This window comes from Salmo salar, chromosome ssa19, assembly GCF_905237065.1.
Source record: "Salmo salar chromosome ssa19, Ssal_v3.1, whole genome shotgun sequence".
Lineage (NCBI taxonomy): Eukaryota > Metazoa > Chordata > Actinopteri > Salmoniformes > Salmonidae > Salmo > Salmo salar.
The window spans coordinates 31,702,957-31,726,313 of NC_059460.1; the positions used below are offsets into that span (position 1 = coordinate 31,702,957).

At 41.1% G+C, this 23,357-nt stretch overlaps 1 protein-coding gene across 2 annotated transcripts in view; it reads left to right on the top strand.

Annotated features, from left to right (window-relative positions):
* LOC106578734 (cadherin-7-like) overlaps positions 1 to 22,742 on the top strand; it is a 115,205-nt gene extending 92,463 nt beyond the window's left edge. For both annotated transcript variants that reach the window (XM_045702227.1, XM_014157864.2), the window contains 3 exons: positions 8,466 to 8,583; positions 9,644 to 9,895; positions 21,532 to 22,742. In XM_045702227.1, coding sequence (XP_045558183.1) covers positions 8,466 to 8,583; positions 9,644 to 9,895; positions 21,532 to 22,064 — 903 coding nt within the window. In that variant the 3' untranslated portion in view covers positions 22,065 to 22,742. The remainder of the gene's footprint in view (positions 1 to 8,465; positions 8,584 to 9,643; positions 9,896 to 21,531) is intronic.
* Positions 22,743 to 23,357: the final 615 nt, after the last annotated feature.

The window sequence follows — 23,357 nt, forward strand, 5'->3', positions numbered from 1 at the left end:
AGCAAGGACATGTGTCAATAAAACCCAGAACACAGCTAAACGAAGCACTAACCTTTGACGATCTTCATCAGATGACACTCCTAGGACATTATGTTACACAATACATGTATGTTTTGTTCGATAAAGTTCATATTTATATCCAAAATCAAAATATATAACAATTATTTAAAGAATTATAGATAGACTACTCCTGGATGCAACCGCTTTGTCAGAGTTTAAAATAGCTTTACGGAGAAAGCACATTTTTCAATATTCTGAGTACATAGCTCAGCCATCACAGAGAGCTATATAGACACCCGCCAAGTTCGGGGCAACCTAAACTCAGAATTAGTTTTAGAAATATTCTCTTACCTTTCCTGATCTTCGTCAGAATGCACTCCCAGGACTGCTACTTCCACAAGAAATGTTGTTTTTGTTCTAAATAATACATATTTATGTCCAAATACCTCAGTTTTGTTCGTGCGTTCAGAGCACTATCCAAAGGCATAATGCGCGAGCGCGGTACCAGAGACGAAAAGTCAAAATGTTCCATTACCGTACTTAGAAGCATGTCAAACGCTGTTTAAAATCAATCTTTATGGTATTTTTAATGTAAAATTGCGATAATATTCCAACCGGACAATAGCGTATTCATTCAAGAAGAAAAAGAAGGAATGGCGTGCTAGCGTGACCGCGCATATCAAATCCCTTTGTTGCCAGGCAGTCCACTCAGAAACTGAGCTCCTATTATCTGCCCAGTAATAGGTGAAGGCTGAAACAACTTTCTGAAGGCTGTTGACAGCCAATGGAAGCCTTAGGAAGTGCAACGTAACCCCACAGATACTGTAGTTTCGAAAGGGACTAGAAAGAAGAACTACAATTCTCAGATCCTCCACTTCCTAGTTGACTTTTTCTCAGGTTTTTGCCGGCCATATGAGTTCTGTTATACTCACAGACACCATTCAAACTGTTTTAGAAACTTCAGAGTGTTTTCTATCCAAATCTACTAATAATATGCATATTATAGTTTCTGGGCCAGAATAGTAACCTGTTTAAATTGGGTACATTTTTCATCCGGCCGTGAAAATACTGCAATCCTAGCCGAAACATTTTAATTAGGGGCGGTCTCATGGCACTAGCTCTATCCAGAGACGCCACTTGTTACGGATCATTGGTGCGTCTGTCTACTACAATAAAATTAATTGATATTACAATGGAGTGGAGGGGAAAGCAGGGAGGTCACACGCTTCTAATAATTTCCATCTCTGTAGCCATTACATACGTGAGTAGACTTTCTTGGCATTCCACTGCCCCCAATCTTCCAACCTGCGCCAAATAGACATAGTCCCACCAAGCATCCCCTGACTTTACAGTGTGTTCATTTTAGTTTTCTGTTGGGTTCCTGTATTGACTGAAGAATGAAAAGAAACAGAAGTTACTTATAGCTACCATAGTGAGCTGGCAATTTTTTTTATGAATATTTAAATCTGTTGTTCATAAGTGTAAATATTTAATGTTATTTTCTAACGATCTCAGCTATTAACATATTAAGTGTGTGTTCCTGTTCTAATTAGCAGTTCATTATAGATATTTCTTTCAGGTGAGAGTCGGAAACAACAAATGTAAATGAAGGTAGGAGTTGGAAACAACAATGTCATGGGCACATGTTTCGGTAGTGAGAGAAACAGGGACTGAGTTCAGTCTATTTTTATTTAAGTTTTACCTTTATTCTATGCTTTCACTGAATAACAAGACCCAGGTGTCTTTTTCAAATGAGGCGTGCAATATACAGAAATTCACATATTAAAGGCAATATACACACAATAAAATAATCAAATCAGTCAAGTATAGTAATTAATCATTCTTAAAATGACCAAAGGGAACTACATTTTCTAACTGAAGCCTTCACTGGAGTTCATTCCATATGTGCTCATTCTATATTTTTTGGCTGGACGAGACTGGTTTTAATACACAACAGTCCAGAGTTGAGCTGGCTGACTTATAGAAATTAACAGAGATTGAAAGATGGCTTTTATTGAGCGTTGTGAGTATCGACAGTGACATCATAAACATTCTACTATAGTGGAGTTTTTTTGTTTAGCTAGCTAAACAATGAACAATAATCCCAACTCATAACGTTACTACCCTGTATGAATCTGCAGGTAGCTACAGTGAGGGAAAAAAGTATTTCATACCCTGCTGATTTTGTACGTTTGCCCACTGACAAAGTAATGATCAGTCTGTAATTTTAATGGTAGGTTTATTTGAACAGTGAGAGACAGAATAACAACAACAAAAATCCAGAAAAATGCATGTCAAAAATGTTATAAAATGATTTGCATTTTAATGAGGGAAATAAGTATTTGACCCCCTCTCAATCAGAAAGATTTCTGGCTCCCAGGTGTCTTTTATACAGGTAATGAGCTGCGATTAGGAGCACACTCTTAAAGGGAGTGCTGCTAATGTCAGCTTGTTACCTGTATAAAAGACACCTCTCCACAGAAGCAATCAATCAATCAGATTCCAAACTCTCCACCATGGCCAAGACCAAAGAGCTCTCCAAGGATGTCAGAGACAAGATTGTAGACCTATACAAGGCTGGAATGGGCTACAAGACCATCGCCAAGCAGCTTGGTGAGAAGGTGACAACAGTTGGTGCGATTATTCGCAAATGGAAGAAACACAAAAGAACTGTCAATCTCCCTCGGCCTGGGACCCCATGCAATATCTCACCTCGTGGAGTTGCAATGATCATGAGAACGGTGAGGAATCAGCCCAGAACTACACGGGAGGATCTTGTCAATGATCTCAAGGCAGCTGGGACCATAGTCACCAAGAAAACAATTGGTAACACACTACGCCGTGAACGACTGAAATCCTGCAGCACCCACAAGGTCCCCCTGCTCAAGAAAGGACATATACATGCCCGTCTGAAGTTTGCCAATGAACATCTGAATGATTCAGAGGACGACTGGGTGAAAGTGTTGTGGTCAGATGAGACCAAAATTGAGCTCTTTGGCATCAACTCAACTCGCCGTGTTTGGAGGAGGAGGAATGCTGCCTATGACCCCAAGAACACCATCCCCACCGTCAAACATGGAGGTGGGAACATTATGCTTTGAGGGTGTTTTCTGCTTCACCGCATCAACTTCACCCCATCAAAGGGACGATGGATAGGGCCATGTACCGTCAAATCTTGGGTGAGAACCTCCTTCCCTCAGCCAGGGCATTGAAAATGGGTCGTGGATGGGTATTCCAGCATGACAATGACCCAAAACACACAGCCAAGGCAACAAAGGAGTGGCTCAAGAAGAAGCACATTAAGAAAATCTGTGGAGGGAGCTGAAGGTTTGAGTTGCCAAACGTCAGCCTCGAAACCTTAATGACTTGGAGAAGATCTGCAAAGAGGAGTGGGACAAAATCCATCCTGAGATGTGTGCAAACCTGGTGGCCAACTACAAGAAACGTCTGACCTCTGTGATTGCCAACAAGGGTATTGCCACCAAGTACTAAGTCATCTTTTGCAGAGGGGGTCAAATACTTATTTCCCTCATTAAAATGCAAATCATTTTATAACATTTCTGACATGCGTTTTTCTGGATTTTTTTGTTGTTATTCTGTCTCTCACTGTTCAAATAAACCTACCATTAAAATTATAGACTGATCATTTCTTTGTCAGTGGGCAAATGTACAAAATCAGCAGGGGATCAAATACTTTTTTCCCCTCACTGTACCTGTTTGATAGACAAAATTACTCTATAGGCTGCTATATCCATAGATTTGTCTGTCAATTCCTCCACCCACCATGCACGTTTTAAAAAGCTTACCTTCGTGTCAGTGAAGGGCTGTTAAGTTAAAAACAAGACTTGAATTGAGGGGGAATGAGAAGGCCTGCCTTTTACTAAATAAGATGTCAAAAAGCACAGGCCTACCCCTTGTTAGCTTAAGATTTTGAGGAAAATAAAACTGATCCAATTATATAAAGTGATTGAAAACACCACTTTGGTCCGCCATGCTTTATGCTAGAAACAAGCTGTAAAATACACAGGACAGACATGACTTCAATGCATATGGGGATATCATTGTTTCGTTTCTTTGACATTGAGACTGAGCTCAACAACCTTCTATAGCTGAGGAGACAAAAAAATAGACTTTGTTTGGGAAGTATTCTAATTCTGTCACTATCAATTGATTAAGCTATTTACTTCCTGTACAATAGAAAATGTTTAAAACCAGAGAGCTTTTAGGGAAACTCTTGTGAACTTCTCTCGTTGGTTTAAGCCATGGCATCAGAGTAGCCAGAAGTTAAAGCTTACATTTTTCTGAGTCTGTACGCCGACTCTGTCTGGGGTGGAAATATAGGACTAACTTTTAAAAGTACCATGCTCAGATTCCTAATGATGTCTAAGATTTAATTATTTTCAAACATGGACAGTTTCGTTGCAAACCAGACACACTGATTTGGCATTGGAGGAATATGATACGATGAACACACAAGCCTTTCTCTCTGTCCATTTTAGCCTGTCATTTTGGTAATTTGTGTGGTATCAAAAAATAATCTGCTATTATTCAAAATTACATAGAATTACATGAAATGTTTATAAATTCGATTTTTTTCTTGGACCTGCAAATATGATGATAGATTCATGCAATGCTTTTACTATAAAGGAGATCTTTCCACCCCTACTCTTGTCCACGGTGGTTTGTGAACCCACAACCTTCTGGCCTGCAGCCCTGTGCACTATTAAAATTCCTGCGTTGCCTTGTAATGCTTTCCGGACAAAGAACAGTTTCTAAAACTGCATATCTAAGGCTCTGGTGTGTCCAAGTGAGGGTAAATGGTAGACATGTTCTCTGCTATCCACTTAGTTTTAATTATTATTTACATTTTTACATTTTAGTCATTTAGCAGACGCTTTTATCCAGAGCGACTTACAAATTTTATTTTGGGTATAGGGAGGGTTTAGGTAAAATATATTTTGCTGAAGGGAGGGGCCACCATTTTCACTTCATATAGGTCAGATTTTCTCCATGTAATCCTTATTATTGTCACAGGTGTCGTAGGGATTGGACCAAAACGCAGCGGGAATATGTTTCCTAATCTTCTTTTTTATTGAAGAAGGAAAACAAAAATAAACACGTATACAAAATCACCGATGAAACAGTCCTGTAAGGCTACTAAGCTATACAAAGAACAACTACCCACAGAAAAAACACCCCTACTAAATAGGACCTTCAATTAGAGGCAACGTGGAACAGCTGCCTCCAATTGAAGGTCAAAACAATAAACTAGACATAGAAATAGAAAAACTAGAAAATAAAACATAGAAATACCAAACATAGAACACAACCCAAAAACCCCGACAACACAAAACAAACACACCCCTGCCACGTCCTGACCAAACTACAATAACAAATAACCTCTTTTACTGGTCAGGACGTGACAATTATAAATAACGTTCACTCCCTAAAATATAAAATTATATCACTTTTGCTACAAACTGTCAAAATGTAGACCATAATTGACATGTTTCACTATAACTAAACCTAAAACACATTGTTTTCAATTTTTTTCATGAAAGGTACTATAACAGAAAACTGGCAGTTTAAACGAAATAACAATTTTCCATTTATCAAATCCCTAATGGTAACACCATCTGAGGAGAATTATAGTATTTCAACCACATGTGAATCTGCAATTACAAATGTGAAAAACAATAACATTTGCAGTTTCGTTTGATAAAACCTTTCACGTGAATATCTCAATTTCACATGGGGAATTGCAAGTTCACATGTGAAAAACAATCACATGTGGAAATTTTTCACATATGAAACTGCAAATTAGATTTTCACGGGATTTATTTTCACTTGAACTTGCAATTTCACATGTAAAAGTGAGATTTCCACATTTTGATGTTTCTTTTTACATGTGAAACGGCAACTGTGATTTTCACATCTGAATGTTTTTCACGTGAAATTTCAATTCAATATGTGAAAGTGAGATTTTCACATGTTGAATGTTTTTCACATGTGAATCTGCAATTCACATGAGGTGAAAACATCTTATTCTCCTCAAGTGAAAATGTTATGTTGTAAAGTAAACATTAATACATATGTAAATATGGTTTCACATTTGAAATTTAAGATGTGAAAACAGCTATTTTGGATGTGGATGTGGTCCATGGTTTTTGAGGGATGTCTTAAGTTTGAGGTTTTTCTTATTCTCTCTGGCTTCAAATTTGGACAACTTGATTTGAAGCAGTGGTGACAGTACACTATGCTAGACTGTAGATGTGTGAATGGCTGTGTATATCATTCACTATGATGGCCCTGGGATTGCTTCCCAAATGGTACCATATTCCTTTTATAGTGCATTACTTTTGACCAGGGCCCAAACTGCCACTTCGAGAGGCACCACACATTTCAGTTGCTTTAGTCAGACCGCTACATAATCGTGATGTTGACACAAGTCTGTGTAGAGGTTAAGTTAAATGTTAGTTTATTGTACTCTGATAAGGGGATATTTGACATGTTAAATGTTGGTTTATGAGTAGTTACAGTGCATTCTGAAAGTATTCAGACCCCTTGACTTCTGCACATTTTGCTACACTACAACCTTATTCTAAATGTATTAAATAAAACATTTTCGTCATCAATCCACACACAATACCTCATAATGACAAAGCAGAAACAGGATTTTAGATTTTTTTTCTCATTTATAACAAAAAACATCAATACCTTATTTACCTTTGCTATGAGACTCGAATTTGAGCACAGTTGCATCCTGTTTCCATTGATCATTCTTGACATGTTTTAACAACTTGATTGAGTTCACTTGTGGTAAATGTTATTGATTAGACATGATTTGGAAAGGCACACACCTGTTTATATAAGGTCCCACAATTGCATGTCAGAGCAAAAACTAAGCCATGAAGTTGAAGGAATTGTCCGTAGAGCTCCGAAACAGGATTGTGTCAAGACATAGATCTTGGGAAGGGTACCAAAAACATTCTGCAGCATTGAAGGTGCCCAAGAACACAGTGGCCTCCATCATTCTTAAATGGAAGAAGTTTGTAACCATCAAGACTCTTCCTAGAGCTGGCCACCGGGCCAACTGAGAAATCGGGGGAAAGGGGCCTTGGTCAGGGTCACTCTGACAGAGCTCCAGAGTTCCTCTGTGGAGATGGGAGAAGGACAACCATCTCTGCAGCACCACCAATCAGGCTTTTATGGTAAAGTGGCGAGATGGTAAAGTGGCGAGTAAAAGGCACATGACAGCCCGCTTGAAGTTTACCAAAAGGCACCTAAAGGACTCAGAGCATGAGAAACAAGATTATATTGTCTGATGAAACCAAAAACTCTTTGGGCTGAATGCCAAGCGTCACGTCTGGAGGAAACCTGGCACCATCCCCATGGTGAAGCATGGTGTTGGCATCCTTATGCTTTGAGAATGTTTTTCAGCTGCAGGGACTGGGAGACTAGTCAGGATCAAGGGAAATTTGAACAGAGCAAAGTACAGAGAGATCCTTGATGAAAACCTGCTCCAGAGCGCTCAGTACCTCAGACTGGGGCGAAGGTTCACCTTCCAACAGGACAATGACCCTAAGAAGACAGCCAAGACAACGCAGGAGTGGCTTCGAGACAAGTCTCTGAATGTCCTTGAGTGGCCTAGTCACAGCCCGGACTTGAACTCGATCTAACATCTCTGGAGATACCTGAAAATAGCTGTGCAGCGACGCTCCCCATCCAACCTGACAGAGCTTGAGAGGATCTGCAGAGAAGAATGAGAGAAACTCCCCAAATACAATTGCTCCAAGCTTGTAGCGTCATACCCAAAAAGACTCAATGCTGTAATTGATGCCAAAGGTGCTTTAACAAAGTACTGATTAAAAGGTCTGAATACTTACGTAAATGTGATATTTCAGTTATTTATTTTTAATACATTTGCAAACATTTCTAAAAACCTGTTTTTGCTTTGTCGTTATGGGTTATTGTGTGTAGATTGATGAGGGGGAAAAAACTATTTAATCCATCCCTATAATGTTTCAGAGAGAATCTCATCCCTAAAAGGCTGCAGTAGGCTCCTCTTGCCAAATAAGAACTTACTGCAAGTGTTAAGTGATGTAAAATCATAGCCAACGTTACAAAATAAATATTTCCTATCAATCAAAATCTGCTTTATTTGCACCATTTTAGTTACACTATTGCATTGGCCTTGTGTTAAGCGAGATTTAAGCTAGTTTGTAAATTAATCCTAGCCTGTGAATGCAATTAGGCACCATGTTCAACCAGCACAGTTAATGAATTCTTATGGAGATGCCAGACTAAAACAAAGAAGCTACAGATATGGATTTATGACCTTTAGCGGCAACAATTAGGCAATTGTATCAATCAAACAATGAATCAACCGATCAGCTTCACAATTTGGTTGTGTCATTAGAGGTTCAGACAATCATAGTGGTTGTGTGTGGTCATGTGTTCCACAGGTCATCCAGACCATCAGCGCCGTGGACAAGGATGAGCCTCCCAGTGGTCATCGCTTCTACTTTGCCCTACCTGCGTCTGTGGCTAGCAACACCAACTTCACTCTCCGAGACAACAAAGGTAGGTGTCTCCTCCTCGTCAAATTACTCAAATTATCTCACAACTGTCCATTATTGACAACAGAGAAGAATGTGAGGAACATTTTTAATGTAAGGGATCAGGGTTTGTAAGGTATGTAAGATCAGGGTCAACCATGGCCACAACAGTACTGCAAATGTGGATTGAGATGTGTTCTTTGTAAATATTGGATTTTCAAACATTAGACATTTCAAGACCTTTTTGATTGAAAGTATTTGCTGAAATATACTTTCTGAGGATGATTCTGATGGCTTATTCATGTTTCTTTCACCTTTAAATCCATTCAATGGATAAGAATATCTATGAATGTTAATTGCAGGTTTAGAAGTGTGGAGGCAAAAACAGGTTTTGAAATGTAATGACCCAATTTGAAAGTATAATTTAATCTCTAATGGTATCATGCCCATTTGCACAAAATATTTTCCTCCTATGTCCATTTTTTCTGGCTTGGACTACCCTGACATTATGCCTCTGAGCTTTCTCTTCTATTCCTCAGTTGTTACTATTCATATGTCACTGCCCAATTGAAAAAATAATATTGTGTGTATATATACTACGGTAGGAATACTATAGTATACTGTAGTATTTACAGTTTACTATAGTATAAATACTGGTGAAAAAAAGTGTTGTATATACTGTAGTAATTGCTGTAGTGTTTTTGCTGACTAGTATACTGTAGTATTTACTGTTGTGTTTTTGCGGACTGTAGTATACTGTAGTATTTACTGTGGTGTTTTGCGGACTGTTGTATACTGGTGTATTTACTGTAGCGTTTTTGCGGACTGTAGTACAAAGCATAAAAAGCAAAGCAAAAACAAAGCATGAAAACAAAACAGTATAAAGTTGTCGCTGCAGCTATAGTATATGTGATTTGTGAGATAAAGAAATCTCCTATATTAAAGTTGTTTTAAATTAGAGATGATATCAATCATTCTAGGGTTGATCCACAGTCTGTAGGCTCATCACAGACTATGCAGAATTTGATCTCTAAATACTCTTCCCCTTCTTCCTGACTGATCATGTTCATGACCCTCCCTTCCAGACAACACGGCATCTATCGTAACGAAACATGGAGGGTTTCGTAGACAGGAGCAGATGCTGTACCGACTGCCCGTGTTGATTGTCGACAGTGGAAGCCCCGCCCTCAGTAGCACCAACACCTTATCAGTGAACGTGTGTGACTGTGACTCGGACGGTGTGGCCCAATCGTGTGGAGCCATGCCATACACACTTCCTGCCGGCCTCAGTACAGGGGCCCTGGTCACCATTCTGGGATGCATCATTACACTGCTGGGTATTTTTTATTTAACCTTTATTCAACTAGGCAAGTCAGTTTAGAACAAATTCTTATTTACAATGATGGCCTAACAGAAGGCAAAAGGCCTTCTGCAGGGATGGGGGATTAAAAATAAAATAAAAATATAGGACAAAACACACATCACGACAAGAGAGACACCACAACACTACATAAAGAGAGACCTAAGACAACACATGAAAACACAGCATGGTAGCAACACAACATGACAACAACATGGCAGCAGCACAACATGGCAGCAATACATGGTACAAACATTACTGGGCACAGACAACAACACAAAGGGAAAGAAGGTAGAGACAACAGTACATCACGTGAAGCAGCCACAGCTGTCAGTAAGAGTGTTCATGATTGAGTCTGAATGAAAAGATGGAGATAAAACAGTCCAGTTTGAGTGTTTTTTGCAGCTCCTTCCAGTTGCTAGCTGCAGTGAACTGAAAAAAGGAGCGACCCAGGGATGTGTGTGCTTTGGGGACCTTTAACAGAATGTCACTGGCAGAACGGGTGTTGTATGTGCAGGATGAGGGCTGCAGTAGGTATCTCAGAGGGGGGAGTGAGGCCTAAGAAGGTTTTAAAAATAAGAATCAACCAGTGGATCTTGCGACGGAATTACAGAGATGACCAGTTTACAGAGTAGTAGAGAGTGTAATGATGTGTCCTATAAGGAGCATTGGTGGCAAATCTGATGGCCGAATGGTAAAGAACATCTAGCCTCTCAAGAGGACCCTTACCTGCAGATCTATAAAGTACGTCTCCATAATCTAGCATGGGTAGGATGGTCATCTGAATCAGGGTTAGTTTGGCAGCTGTGGTGAAAGAGGAGGGATTACGATAGAGGAAACCATGTCTAGATTTAACCTTAGCCTGCAGATTTGATATGTGCTGAGAGAAGGACAGTGTACCATCTAGCCATACTTCCAAGTACTTGTATGAGGTGACTACCTCAAGCTCTAAACCCTCAGAGCTGGTAATCACACCGGGGCATTCTTCTTACCAAACAACATGTCCTTTGTTTTGGAGGTGTTCTGAACAAGGTTAAGGGCAGAGATAACTTTTTGGACACTAAGAAATCTTTGTTGTAGAGCTGAGTATAAGCTGAGCATAAGACTGTTTCATGTGCATGTAAATGGTTGAGAGAGCTTCTTTACTGCTTGAGCTGTGTTGTTGATGTAAATTGAGAAGAGCTTGGGGCCTAGGATCGAGCCTTGGGGTACTCCCTTGCTGACAGGCAGTGGCTGAGACATTAGATGTTCTGACTTTATACACTGCACTCTTTGAGAGATAGTTAGCAAACCAGCCAAAAACCCCTCAGGGACACCAATACTCCTTAGCCGTCCCACAAGAATGGAATGGTCTACCGTATCAAAAGCTTTGGCCAAGGTTGCAGTGACACATCCATAACCTAACCGAAAACCAGATTGCATACCCAAGAGAATATTATAGACATCAAGAAAGCCAGTCAGTTGATTATTAACAAGTTTTTCCAACACTTTTGATAAACATGGCAATATATAAATTGGCCTATAACAGTTAGCATCAGCTTGATCTCCCCCTTTAAATAAAGTATGCACTGTGGCTGCCTTCCAAGCAATGGGGGCCTACCCAGAGAGGCGAGACACAATAAAAAGGTCAGAGATAGGCTTGGGGAAGATCAACCATGATGACATCTATGGGTAGTATTCTCATGTTATCTCCAGGTTCTTGAATGTCCGTTTTCAACGTTTTTTGAGAACTTACTAATGTGATTGTACAGTGCATTCGGAAAGTAAGGCTGTAACGCAACATTATGTTGCGTTACAGCCTTATTCTAAAATTGATTACATTGTTTTTTCCCCAATAAAACCTACACACAATAACTCATAATGACAAAGCAAAAACATGTTTTTAGGCATTTTTGCAAATTAATTAAAAACTGTAAATGTCACATTCAAATAAGTATTCAGACCCTTTACTCACTACTTTGTTGAAGCTGCAGAAATTACAGCCTTGAGTCATCTTGGGTATGAAGCTACAAGCTTGGAGCACCTGTATTTGGGGAGTTTCTCCCATTCTTCTCTGCAGATCCTCTCAAGCTCTGTCAAGTTGGATGGGGAGTGTCACTGCACAGCTATTGTCAGCTCTCTCCAGAGATGTTCGATCAGGTTGAAGTCCGGGCTCTCGGTGGGCCACTCACGGACATGTCCCAAAGACCCTCCTGCATTGTCTTTGCTGTCTGCTTAGGGTCATTGTCCTGTTGGAAGGTCAACCGTCACTCCTTTCTGAGGTCCTGAGTGCTCTGGAGCAGGTTTTCATTAAGGACCTCTCTGTACTTTGCTCCATTCATCTTTCCCAGTCCCTGCCGCTGAAAAACATCCCCACAGCATGATGCTGCCACCACCATGCTTCACCGTGGGGATGGTGCCAGGTTTCCTCCAGACATGATGCTTGACATTCAGGCCAAATGGTTCAATCTTGTTTTCATCAGACCAGAGAATCTTGTTTCTCTTGGTCTGAGTCCTTTATGTGCCTTTTGGAAAACTCCAAGCAGGCTGTCATGTGCCTTTTACTGAGGAGTGGCTTCCATCTGGCCACTCTACCATAAAGGCCTGATTGGTGGAGTGTTGCAGAGATGGTTGTCCTTCTGGAACGTTCTCCCATCTCCACAGAGGAACTCTGTAGCTCTGTCAGAGTGACCTTCGGGTTCTTGGTCACCTCCCTGACCAAAGCCCTTCTCCCCCGATTGCTCAGTTTGGCTGGATGGCCAGCTCTAGGAAGTCTTGGTGGTTTAAGAATTATGGAGTTCTGTGTTGTTGGGGACCGTCAATGCTGCAGAAATGCTTTGGTACCCTTCTCCAGATCTGTGCCTTGACACAATCCTGTCTTGGAGCTCTACGGTCAATTCCTTCGCACTCAAGGCTTGGTTTTTGCTCTGAGATGCACTGTCAACTGTGGGACCTTATATATGAGGGTGTGTGCCTTTCCAAATCATGTCCAATCAATTGAATTTACCACAGGTGGACTCCAATCAAGTTTGAGAAACATCTCAAGGATGATCAATGGAAACAGGATTCACCTGAGCTCAAATTCGTGTCTCATAGTAAAGTGTCCATATACTTACGTAAATAAGGTATTTCTGTTTTTATATTTAATACATTTGCAATCATTTCTAAAGTCCTGTTTTACCTTTGTCATAATGGGGTATTGTGTGTAGATTAATGATTTTTAAAAATGTATTTAATCCATTTTAGAATAAGGCTGTAACGTAACAAAATATGAAAAAAAATCAAGGTCACTGAGGACAATGTCAGGACCTTTTTAGGACATTCTCAGGACTTTCCTTTTACTAGTCCTTTGGACATTGCATGATGATTCCAAGGGAACGTTCTCTGGGGGACCTTTTTATAGTTCCTGGTTTGACCTGTGGACATCTTTAGGACGCTCTTGGGACATTGTGTCATGGTGATCTGAACATTCTTGGGGCGTTGTGTCATGGTCCCTTGGAGGTTTTGTCTAGATACAGGAATGTCCCGGGGACGTCCTGCAGAAAGTTTTTAGGACGTTCTTTCGACATTGTGTCATGGTCCCCTGAAGGTCTTGTCCACGGTTTGTCCCAGAGGACCTTTTTAGCATGTTCTTGGGACATTTTGTCATGGTCACCTAGAAGTTTTGTCCCGTGGACATTTTAAGGACTTTCTTGTGACATTGTGTCATGGTCCCCTGAATGTTCTTTGGACTTTTTGTCATAGTCCACCGAAGCTTTTTGTCATGTAATGGTCCCAGGTGTTCCAAACCATTATAAGTAAAGAAATTAAACGATAAGGGGGTTTTAAGGCAAGTGGTATCCTGTTCAGCTAAAATAGTGTACACGTCTTTAATCACTGACAATTTGATTACATTTGACATGATCGCTACTGACTTTACTATATGACCCCACCTGGGATTTGAACTCAACAACCTCTGGATTTGGGGATATGCAGATTTTTCTGCTGCACCACAAACTAGAATATCAGAAGTCCCCTGCACATTTATTACCTACAATACATCTCTGCACTTAGCAAAAGTGAGCCATCTGCAATGCTATTTTGGTTATCAGTTAATCTGACTATTCTCTAATTGATTTAATTTACTTATTTCAGCAATTTGAGTTTGGGTTTTCAGTATAGTTGTCTAATATTGGTGGGTCATATTATTCTGTTTTAATGTTACTCCTGAATCACCACAACAAATGTAATAGTTTTTCTTCAGTGTATTTTTTAACAGAGCTGAGATTGATTTTGAAGTGGAAAGTCTTGAAATCAGTCATTGAGTATGTTTACATGCACAGTAATAATTAGATATTAAACTGATTATGGCAGTAGGCAGATTATGCAAAAGTCATCTAAACACCTTACTCCGCTTATCTTAATCGGAGTCTGTTCAAAATCAAAGTAAGCGAAGGCCGATTAAAATACCTGGTTTTCTGAGAAATCGTTCAAATTATTATGACATGTAAACCTTACACCGCTGGAATGCCGATTATTTGATTTGCGCATTTGCTAGCACCAGCCGAGCAAGCCTCCCTCTTTAGCTTGAGTGAAGCGAATTCGGAGCAACTGAATGTATGCGTCATAGAAGTAGTTTTCACAGAATCAAATATGCTTCCCAAAAATAACATGGTCGCTTTTCAAGTACAAAACTTGAAAATAGAGGAGAGCTGCACACTCTAAGAGCTCAGATGCAAAAATGTAATGTCCAACGTTTCGACAGGCAAGCTGTCTTCATCAGGGTAGAATCACAAACACTGCAGGGTGACTCGTTTATGTATTGTCAAAAGACACACACAGGTGTCTGTAATCGTGGCCAAGTATGCCCTAATATCATTGGTTAATTCTCAAATATTAAAATGACATACAAAGAACAACATACAAAAAACAAATGGATAGCATACGATCATAGATTCAATTTAGACTACATAAGCCTACAAACAATTACAATGGCAAAGTCACAATAATCACAAGAATGGCTTCAGATTAAAGTCTACGTTGAGGCCGAAGGGAGCAAGGGTCCTCCTCCGCTCCTCCCTGCCTCCCCCTCTTGCATTAACACACAACCCTTTTCTCTCTCCTCTCTGTCCTTGCTCCCAGATCTGGCGTCTCCATCAACGCATGTTTGAATCTGTGGCACTGCAATTGGGGGCGTGATTGCGAGTGATTGCATTGTTTTGGCTAAGAGGAGAGCCCAGAGGAGAGAGTCCAGGGGTGTTGCTGTTTCTGCGTCCTCAGGTGCTGTCAGCACCAGGTGTCCTCCAGCCATAGTAGACTAGAATAGGGCCTTGTTTTCCAAAAGCCTTTGTAGCATTATGATCATTGTTAGAACCTTCTTACGATGTATCGTTGGTATGTGAGGTGTTTCCCAGAGCCTTCATTAGTAATGTGGCTCTTAAAAACATTTGCACATCTACTACTGATCCAGACCATACGTAGAGCAGTCAAAGTGATCATTAAATCCTTTATTCACAAAATATCTCAATTAAACATAGAATCAAGATGTTCAGGCTGTCTGACTATGAGTGCCGATAACTTCAGATTTATTTTTGGACCTTCCTCTGACACAGCCAAGTATATAGGTCCTGGATGGCAGGATGCTTGGCCCCAGTGATGTACTGGGCTGTACGCACTACCCTCTGTATCGCCTGACGGTCGGATGCCGAGCAGTTGCCATACCAGGCGGTGATGCAAGCGGTCAGGATGCTCTTGATTGTGCAGCTGTAGAACTTTTTGAAGAACTGGGGATCCACACCAAGTCTTTTCAGTCTCTTGCGGAGGTAAAGGCATTGTCATGCCCTCTTCACGACTTTCTTGGTGTGTTTGGACCATGATAGTTTGAACTTGAAACTCTCGACCCGCTCCACTACAGCCCTGTCGATGTGAAAGGGGCGTGTCCAGCCCTCCTTTTCCTGTAGTCCACGATCATCTCCTTTCTTTTGCTCACGTTGAGGGAGAGGTTGTTGTCCTGGCACCACACTACCAGGTACTCTGACCTCCTCCCTATAGGCTGTCTCATCATTGTCGGTGATCAGGCCTACCACCGCTGTGTCATCAGTAAACGTAATGATGGTATTGGAGTCGTACTTGGCCACGCAGTCATGGGTGATCAGGGAGTACAGGAGGGGACTAAGCATGCACCCCTGAGGGGCCCCCGTGTTGAGGATCAGCATGGCAGATGTGTTGTTGCCTGCCCTTACCACCTGGGGGCGGCCCGTCAGGAAGTCCAGGATTCTCACATAGGTGTTCATTTTGTCCAGGTGGGATAGGGCAGTGTAGAGTGCGATTGAGAATGCGCCATCTGTGGATCTTTTGGGGCGGTATGCGAATTGGCGTGGGTCTAGTGTTTCCGGGATGATGGTTTTGTGAGCCATGACCAGCCTTTCAAAGCACTTCATGGCTACCAACGTGAGTGCTACAGGGTGGTAGTCATTTAGGCAGATTACCTTCACTTTCTTGGGCACACAGATTATGGTGGTCTGCTTGAAACATGTGGGTATTAAGAAAAACCCTGGAATGAGTAGGTGTGCCCAAACTTTTGACTGGTACTGTATATCTATGTTTTACCTCTAAATAGGCTTTGTTTTACAATAAAAGATAACACACACTGCATTTTAAATAACCTGTTGGGGGTAGGGGGCAGTATTGACACGGCTGGATAAAAAAACGTACCCGATTTAATCTGGTTACTACTCCTGCCCAGTAACTAGAATATGCATATAATTATTGCCTTTGGATAGAAAACACCCTAAAGTTTCTAAAACTGTTTGAATGGTGTCTGTGAGTATAACAGAACTCATATGGCAGGCAAAAACCTGAGAAGATTTCATGCAGGAAGTGGCCTGTCTGACAAGGTGTCGTTCTTCTTGTCTCTGTTTATTGAAGAGTGAGGATCTTAGCTGTCCCGTGACACTTCCTACGGCTGCCATAGGCTCTCAGAAGGCGGCAAAACGCTGAATCGTGGCTTTGCAGGCTCTGGCTGAAACAAAGTAGCGCGTTTGGGTAGTGGCTGGTTACAGTACTGTGAGACTCAGGCTCGTGCCCGCGTCGACCGAAAGCTTTGTTTTCTTTCCTCTGTTTAGCTAAATGGACATTCCCGGTCGGAATATTATCGCTTTTTTACGAGAAAAATGGCATAAAAATGGATTTTAAACAGCGGTTGACATGCTTCGAAGTACGGTAATGGAATATTTAGATTTTTTCTGTCACGAATTGCGCCATGCGCACGACCCTGATTTACCATTTCGGATAGTGTCTGGGACGCACGAACAAAACGCCGCTATTCGGATATAACGATGGATTATTTTGGACCAAACCAACATTTGTTATTGAAGTAGCAGTCCTGGGAGTGCATTCTGATGAAGACAACAAAAGGTAATCAAACTTTTATAATAGTAAATCTGATATTGGTGAGTGCTAAACTTGCCGGGTGTCTAAATATCTAGCCCGTGATGGCTGGGCTATGTACTTAGAATATTGCAAAATGTGCTTTCACCAAAAAGCTATTTTAAAATCACTAAATTGTTAGTGAATTCGCCGGAAGTTTGCGGGGGTATGCTAGTTCTGAACGTCACATGCTAATGTAAAAAGCTGTTTTTTGATATAAATATGAACTTGATTGAACAAAACATGCATGTATTGTATAACATAATGTCCTAGGGTTGTCATCTGATGAAGATCATCAAAGGTTAGTGCTGCATTTAGCTGTCTTCTGGGTTTTTGTGACATTATATGCTAGCTTGAAAAATGGGTGTCTGATTATTTCTGGCTTGGTACTCTGCTGACATAATCTAATGTTTTGCTTTCGTTGTAAAGCCTTTTTGAAATCGGACAGTGTGGTTAGATTCACGAGAGTCTTGTCTTTAAATAGCTGTAAAATAGTCATATGTTTGAGAAATTGAAGTAATAGCATTTCAAAGGTTTTGAAAATCGCGCCACAGGATTCAACTGGCTGTTACGTAGGTGGGACGAATTCGTCCCGCCTGCCCCAGAGAGGTTAAACAGTCAGCAATAATCTAATGAATTCAGGGCTTGTGAAATTATACCTAGGCTAAATACATGCCTTACACAACCATAAGACCCACTAATAATCAAATTATTTTAGCAAAATAGTTTATGTTGTTGCAATAATCACTGATCTGGCTTTTAGGTCTGTCTATGAAAATGCCATTTTTTTGACAAATTTAACCAGAAACATGCATAATAATAATTACCAACTTCTTGTAGCAGGCATTGTTGAAGATAACACATGTCTCATAAACAATCTCTCAAGCACAAGCCCACATGCTAGTGAGTAGCAAACTAATCTTTATATTTAAAGTCTAGCCAGCTTGGATCTGTTTGCTAGTTAAAATGGTAGAACAGTTGAATTGTTATGAACACACCCTTGTGTCCGTGTCCAGCTGTTTGAACACCATGCTAGCCTGTTCACTTTGTTCAGATGTAGCCTAGTGCTTAGAGCATTGGGCCAGTAACCAAAAGGCTGCTGGATCAAATCCCTGAGCTGACAAGGTAAAAATCTGTTGTTCTGCCCCTGAACAATGCAGTTAACCCATTGTTCCCTGGTAGGCTGTCATTGTAAATAAGAATTTGTTCCTCACTGACTTGCATGGTTAAATATTAAGAAAGTGGCCTATCTTATTTCTCAGAAAGAGAATAAGTTGCCAATGCCTAATATAATTTTTTTATGCTCATTGCACATTTATAAAACAAAAATTAGACAGCTAGTTTAACAGTCTGTGGCTAAAATGCTGCTAGCGCTAACCGCGTGCGACAGAAACTGAGCATATATTTTCCAGAATCAATATTCATTGATACTCCTATTTTAGTAATGTCTGCTCTTTGTGCAGTTTGAGGTTAAATTCTTGTCTATTACAGTAAAATAATGTATCAATGTGTTTCGGTGTCTATAAAACTGATTATGTTGGATCAAACCTCAAATGCAAATAGCAAGTTGAAACCGCTTGTTGTCAGAGAGGAAGAAGTTATATTTAATCTTTGTTGTTGTAAGTGGCAGAGGTTTGGTGTGTGTGTGTGTGTGTGTGTGTGTGTGTGTGTGTGTGTGTGTGTGTGTGTGTGTGTGTGTGTGTGTGTGTGTGTGTGTGTAAATGGGAAGATGCACAGTCACAGCAAAATAAGGCTTCATGTTCATTATATAAATAGGCCCGTTTAACCCCCTAGAGTTGATTTCCTTGCCCAAGCGTAAATTAGCATAATAAAAAAACTCACAAAATCACGTGTAGCCTCCGAACTGTTGAAATGGAAAGATGAGAATCTCACAAACACAATGGTGTTCTCTGTTTTGCTCTACGACACCCACAAGCGTCTAGGGACTCAGCCGATCTGCCAACTTCTGTCTCTGGCAACCAAACAGTTTGGGCTACACACTAATAATGCCTCTATGGAAAGGTGACACTCCCACTAACATGTACATGTTGGTTGTTTTGCTCTACGATGCCCACAGGCCTTACAAGTCTCGTCTGAATGTCCCCCAGTACCAGTTGAAAAAAATTAATGGAAGTACAGTGATATCGGAAAGTATTTTGTTATGTTACAGCCTTATTCTAAAAAGGAATATATATTTTTTTTATCATTCTACACACAATACGCCACGACAAAGCAAAAACACCCTTTTAGAATGTTTTGCTAATTTATTTAAAATAAAAACAGATACCTTATTGACATAAGTATTTGGACCATTTGCTATGAGATTCAAATTTGAGCTCAGGTGCATCTTGTTTCTATTAATCATCCTTGATATGTTTCTACATATCAAGTCCACCTGTGGTAAATTCAATTAATTGGACATGATTTGGAAAGGTACACCTGTCTGTATAAGGTCCCACAGTTGACGATGCATGTCAGATTAAAAGCCATGAGGTTGAAAGAATTGTCCATAGAGCTCCAAGACAGGATTGTGTCGAGGCACATATCTGGGGGAGGGCACAAAAAACATTCTGCAGCATTGTAGGTCCCCAAGAACACAGTGGCCTCCATCGTTCTTAACTGGAAGAAGTTTAGCAGGCTCAGGTCAGGTAGAGGTCGGAAAATCCAGAGGTGGAGCAAAGGTACAAGACGGCAGGCAGGCTCAGGGTCAGGGACAGGCAGAGTGGTCAGGCGGCTGGTACAGGGTCAGGACAGGCAGAGTGGTCAGGCGGGCGGGTAGAGGGTCAGGACAGGCAAGGGTCTGGAGGAAACCTGGCACCATCTCTACAGTGAAGCATGGTGGTGGCAGCATCATGCTATTTTTCAGCAGCAGGGGCTGGGAGACTAGTCAGGATCGAGGCAAAGATGAATGTAGCAAAGTACAAAGAAATCCTTGATGAAAACCTGCTTAAGACCTCAGACTGGGGTGAAGGTTCACCTTCCAACAGGACAACAACCCTAAGCACACAGCCAAGACAACGCAGGAGTGGCTTTGGGACAAGTCTCTGAATGTCCTTGAGTGGCCCAACCAGAGCCCGGACTTGAACCCAAACAAACTTCTTTGGAGAGACCTGAAAATAGATGTGCAGCAATGCTCCCCATTCAACCTGACAGAGCTTGATAGGATCTGCAAAGAAGAATGGGATAAACTCCCCAAATACTGGTGTGCCAAGCTTGCAGCGTCATACCAAATAAGACTCTAGGCTGTAATTGCTGCCAAAGGTGCTTCAACAAAGTACTGAGTAAAGGGTCTGAATACTTATTTAAATGTGATATTTCTGTTTTTTATTTTTTATAAATTAGCCAACATTTGTTTTTGCTTAGTCATTATGTGGTATTGTGTGTAGATTGATGAGCAGAAAAAAACTATTTAATCAATTTTAGAATAAGGCTGAATACTTTCCGAAGGCACTGTATAGATATATATGTGTATGTATATATGTGTGTATGTATGTGTATATATTTAATTATTTTTATCAGGCGGTGCTGCTGCACCCCTAATTCCCATGGCTATGGATACTATAGGCCTCTATGTAGAAAAAAAAGAGGAAGACACAGACAGAGATGCTTTTTCCTAAGAGAAAGAAAGAGAGAAAATTGATCAGACAGAAAGAAAAGCAGCAAGGAGTCATGCTGTCAGAAAATGGTCACCAAACAGCAGTCAGAAGAATCTCCATTCATCTGTGTCTTCCCCACCCCTTCTACCCCTACATTTTCTCTATTATTATGAGCTGTGAAGCGATGTTTGCATTTGCTTTCCTGGTGGCCTCACACTAGCCCGCGGAAGCCAGATGCAGTTAGGGGAAGAAATATGGGTTCACAGAGCGATATTTCACTGCACCAGTGCGACATTGATGGATGACGGATCATTAGACATTTGCCAGTTTGCTTTGGTGAGGAGAGTTATGGTTTTGGGAGGTGGAAGTAGTGCACAAAATGGAGGATAGAGGAGAGAAATGTATTGATGCAAGGATATATTCATCTGAAATGTTTCAACATTTCATTTTCATATTCATCAAATATGGGCTATTATTTAATGTAGATGTATCATCCTAAATGTACTATGCCTTTATATTAAAGAAATGGTCATTGCAAGTATTCTAAACTGGTGATGAATAAAAATTTACCCAGACCCCCCTTCCTCCTTCTCCTCCTTTCTCTCTCTTTCTCTTCTTTTCCGTTGTTCAGTGATGGTGCTGCTGATCGTGTCGATGCGTCGGAGGAAGAAGGAACCGTTGATTCTGGAGGAGGCGAGGGACGTGAGGGAGAACATCGTCCGCTATGACGACGAGGGTGGAGGAGAGGAAGACACGGAGGCCTTCGACATGGTAGCCCTCCGCAACCTCAACGTCATCAGAGACCCCAAGGTCCGGCGAGACGTCACCCCTGACACCCACACCTTCTTCCCCTACCCAATGTCCTCCTCCTCGCAGCCTGTCTATAAAACCCTGCCAGACAATGTTGTTTTCCGAGAGTTCATCTGGGACCGGCTGAAAGATGCAGATGTTGAGCCGTCAGCTCCGCCGTATGACTCTTTGCAGACGTACGCCTTTGAGGGGAGTGGCTCGGTAGCTGAATCGTTAAGCTCCTTGGAGTCGCTAAGTACAGACTCGGAGCAGAACTATGACTATCTCAGCACCTGGGGGCCACGTTTCAAGAAGCTAGCAGACCTGTATGGCAACAGCGACGGCAAGAGCAACGGCAACAGCGTGTTGTCATAGCCAAAGCATTCCTGAACTTAGACAACAAATGTGTTGTGATAAAAAAAAGAAAATGAACAACTAAACTACCAAAGGGCAGAAAAGGGGGTGAGAGTCTGTGAAAACAAAGTCAGATTGGAAAAATACAAATTACTTCAAAGGTTGGGTTTGTTTATCTGCCTTGGATTTTGGATTTCAAAAAGGGTGACTTGGCATGTTTTGACAAGTCATTTCAAAAGTGAGTTGATGGAAGAGGAAACCTTGTGAGCAAAAACATTAAAAGGTTTCAAAGTTGGGCTGAGGTCCAGCGTACATGGTAGGCTACAGTATATTTATCTGGAGAAACCTGTTCTCTCATTCCTGACATGGGCACAGACCCAGCAGTCTTGCTTTGATGAATTCTCTTGCTCTTTTCGTAAGAAAACAAAAACACTTTTTTTTCCTGAAGTGCCCAGTCTCCGTTGGCTAATCGGTAGAGTAGTCACTCAACTGTTCATTTGAAAGTCATGAAGAGTGTCAACGTTTTGTTTTCGTTCTGTGTTTTTCACAGAGATTATGAAGAAAACGTATTAAGTCAGACTCACAAAGAAAAACCAAACATCAAATCAAATTTTATTGGTCACATACACATATTTAACAGATGCGGGTGTAGCGAAATGCTTTTGTTCCTAGCTCCAACAGTGCAGTAATATCTAACAAATCACAATACACACAAATCTAAAAGTAAAATAATAAATATTAGTACAAGCAATGTCGGAGTGACATTGACTAAAATACAGTACAATAGAATACAGTATATACATATGAAATGAGTAAAGTAGTATGTAAACATTATTCATGTGATTAGTGTTCCATTATTAAAGTGACCAGTGATTCCATGTCTATGTATATGGGGCAGTAGCCGGCTATTAATGGCTATTTAACAGTCTGATGGCCTTGAGATAGCGGGGTGAACAGGCCATTGTTTCAGGTGGTTGATGTCCTTGATGACCTGTTTGGCCTTCCTGTAACAACAGATGCTGTAGGTGTCCTGGAGGGCAGGCAGTGTGCCCCCGGTGATGGGTTGGGCAGACCGCACCACCCTCTGGAGAGCCCTGCGGTTGCAGGTGGTGCAGTTGCCGTACCAGGATGCTCTCAATTGTGCATCTGTAAAAGTTTGTGAGGGTCTAAGGGGCCAAGCCAAAACGCTGTTGTGTGATGTGTACGCCGAGGAACTTGAAGCTTTCCACCTTCTCTGCTGCGGTCGATGTGGATGGGGCATGGTCCCTCTGCTTTTTCCTGAAGTCCATGAGGGAGATGTTATTTTCCTGCCAC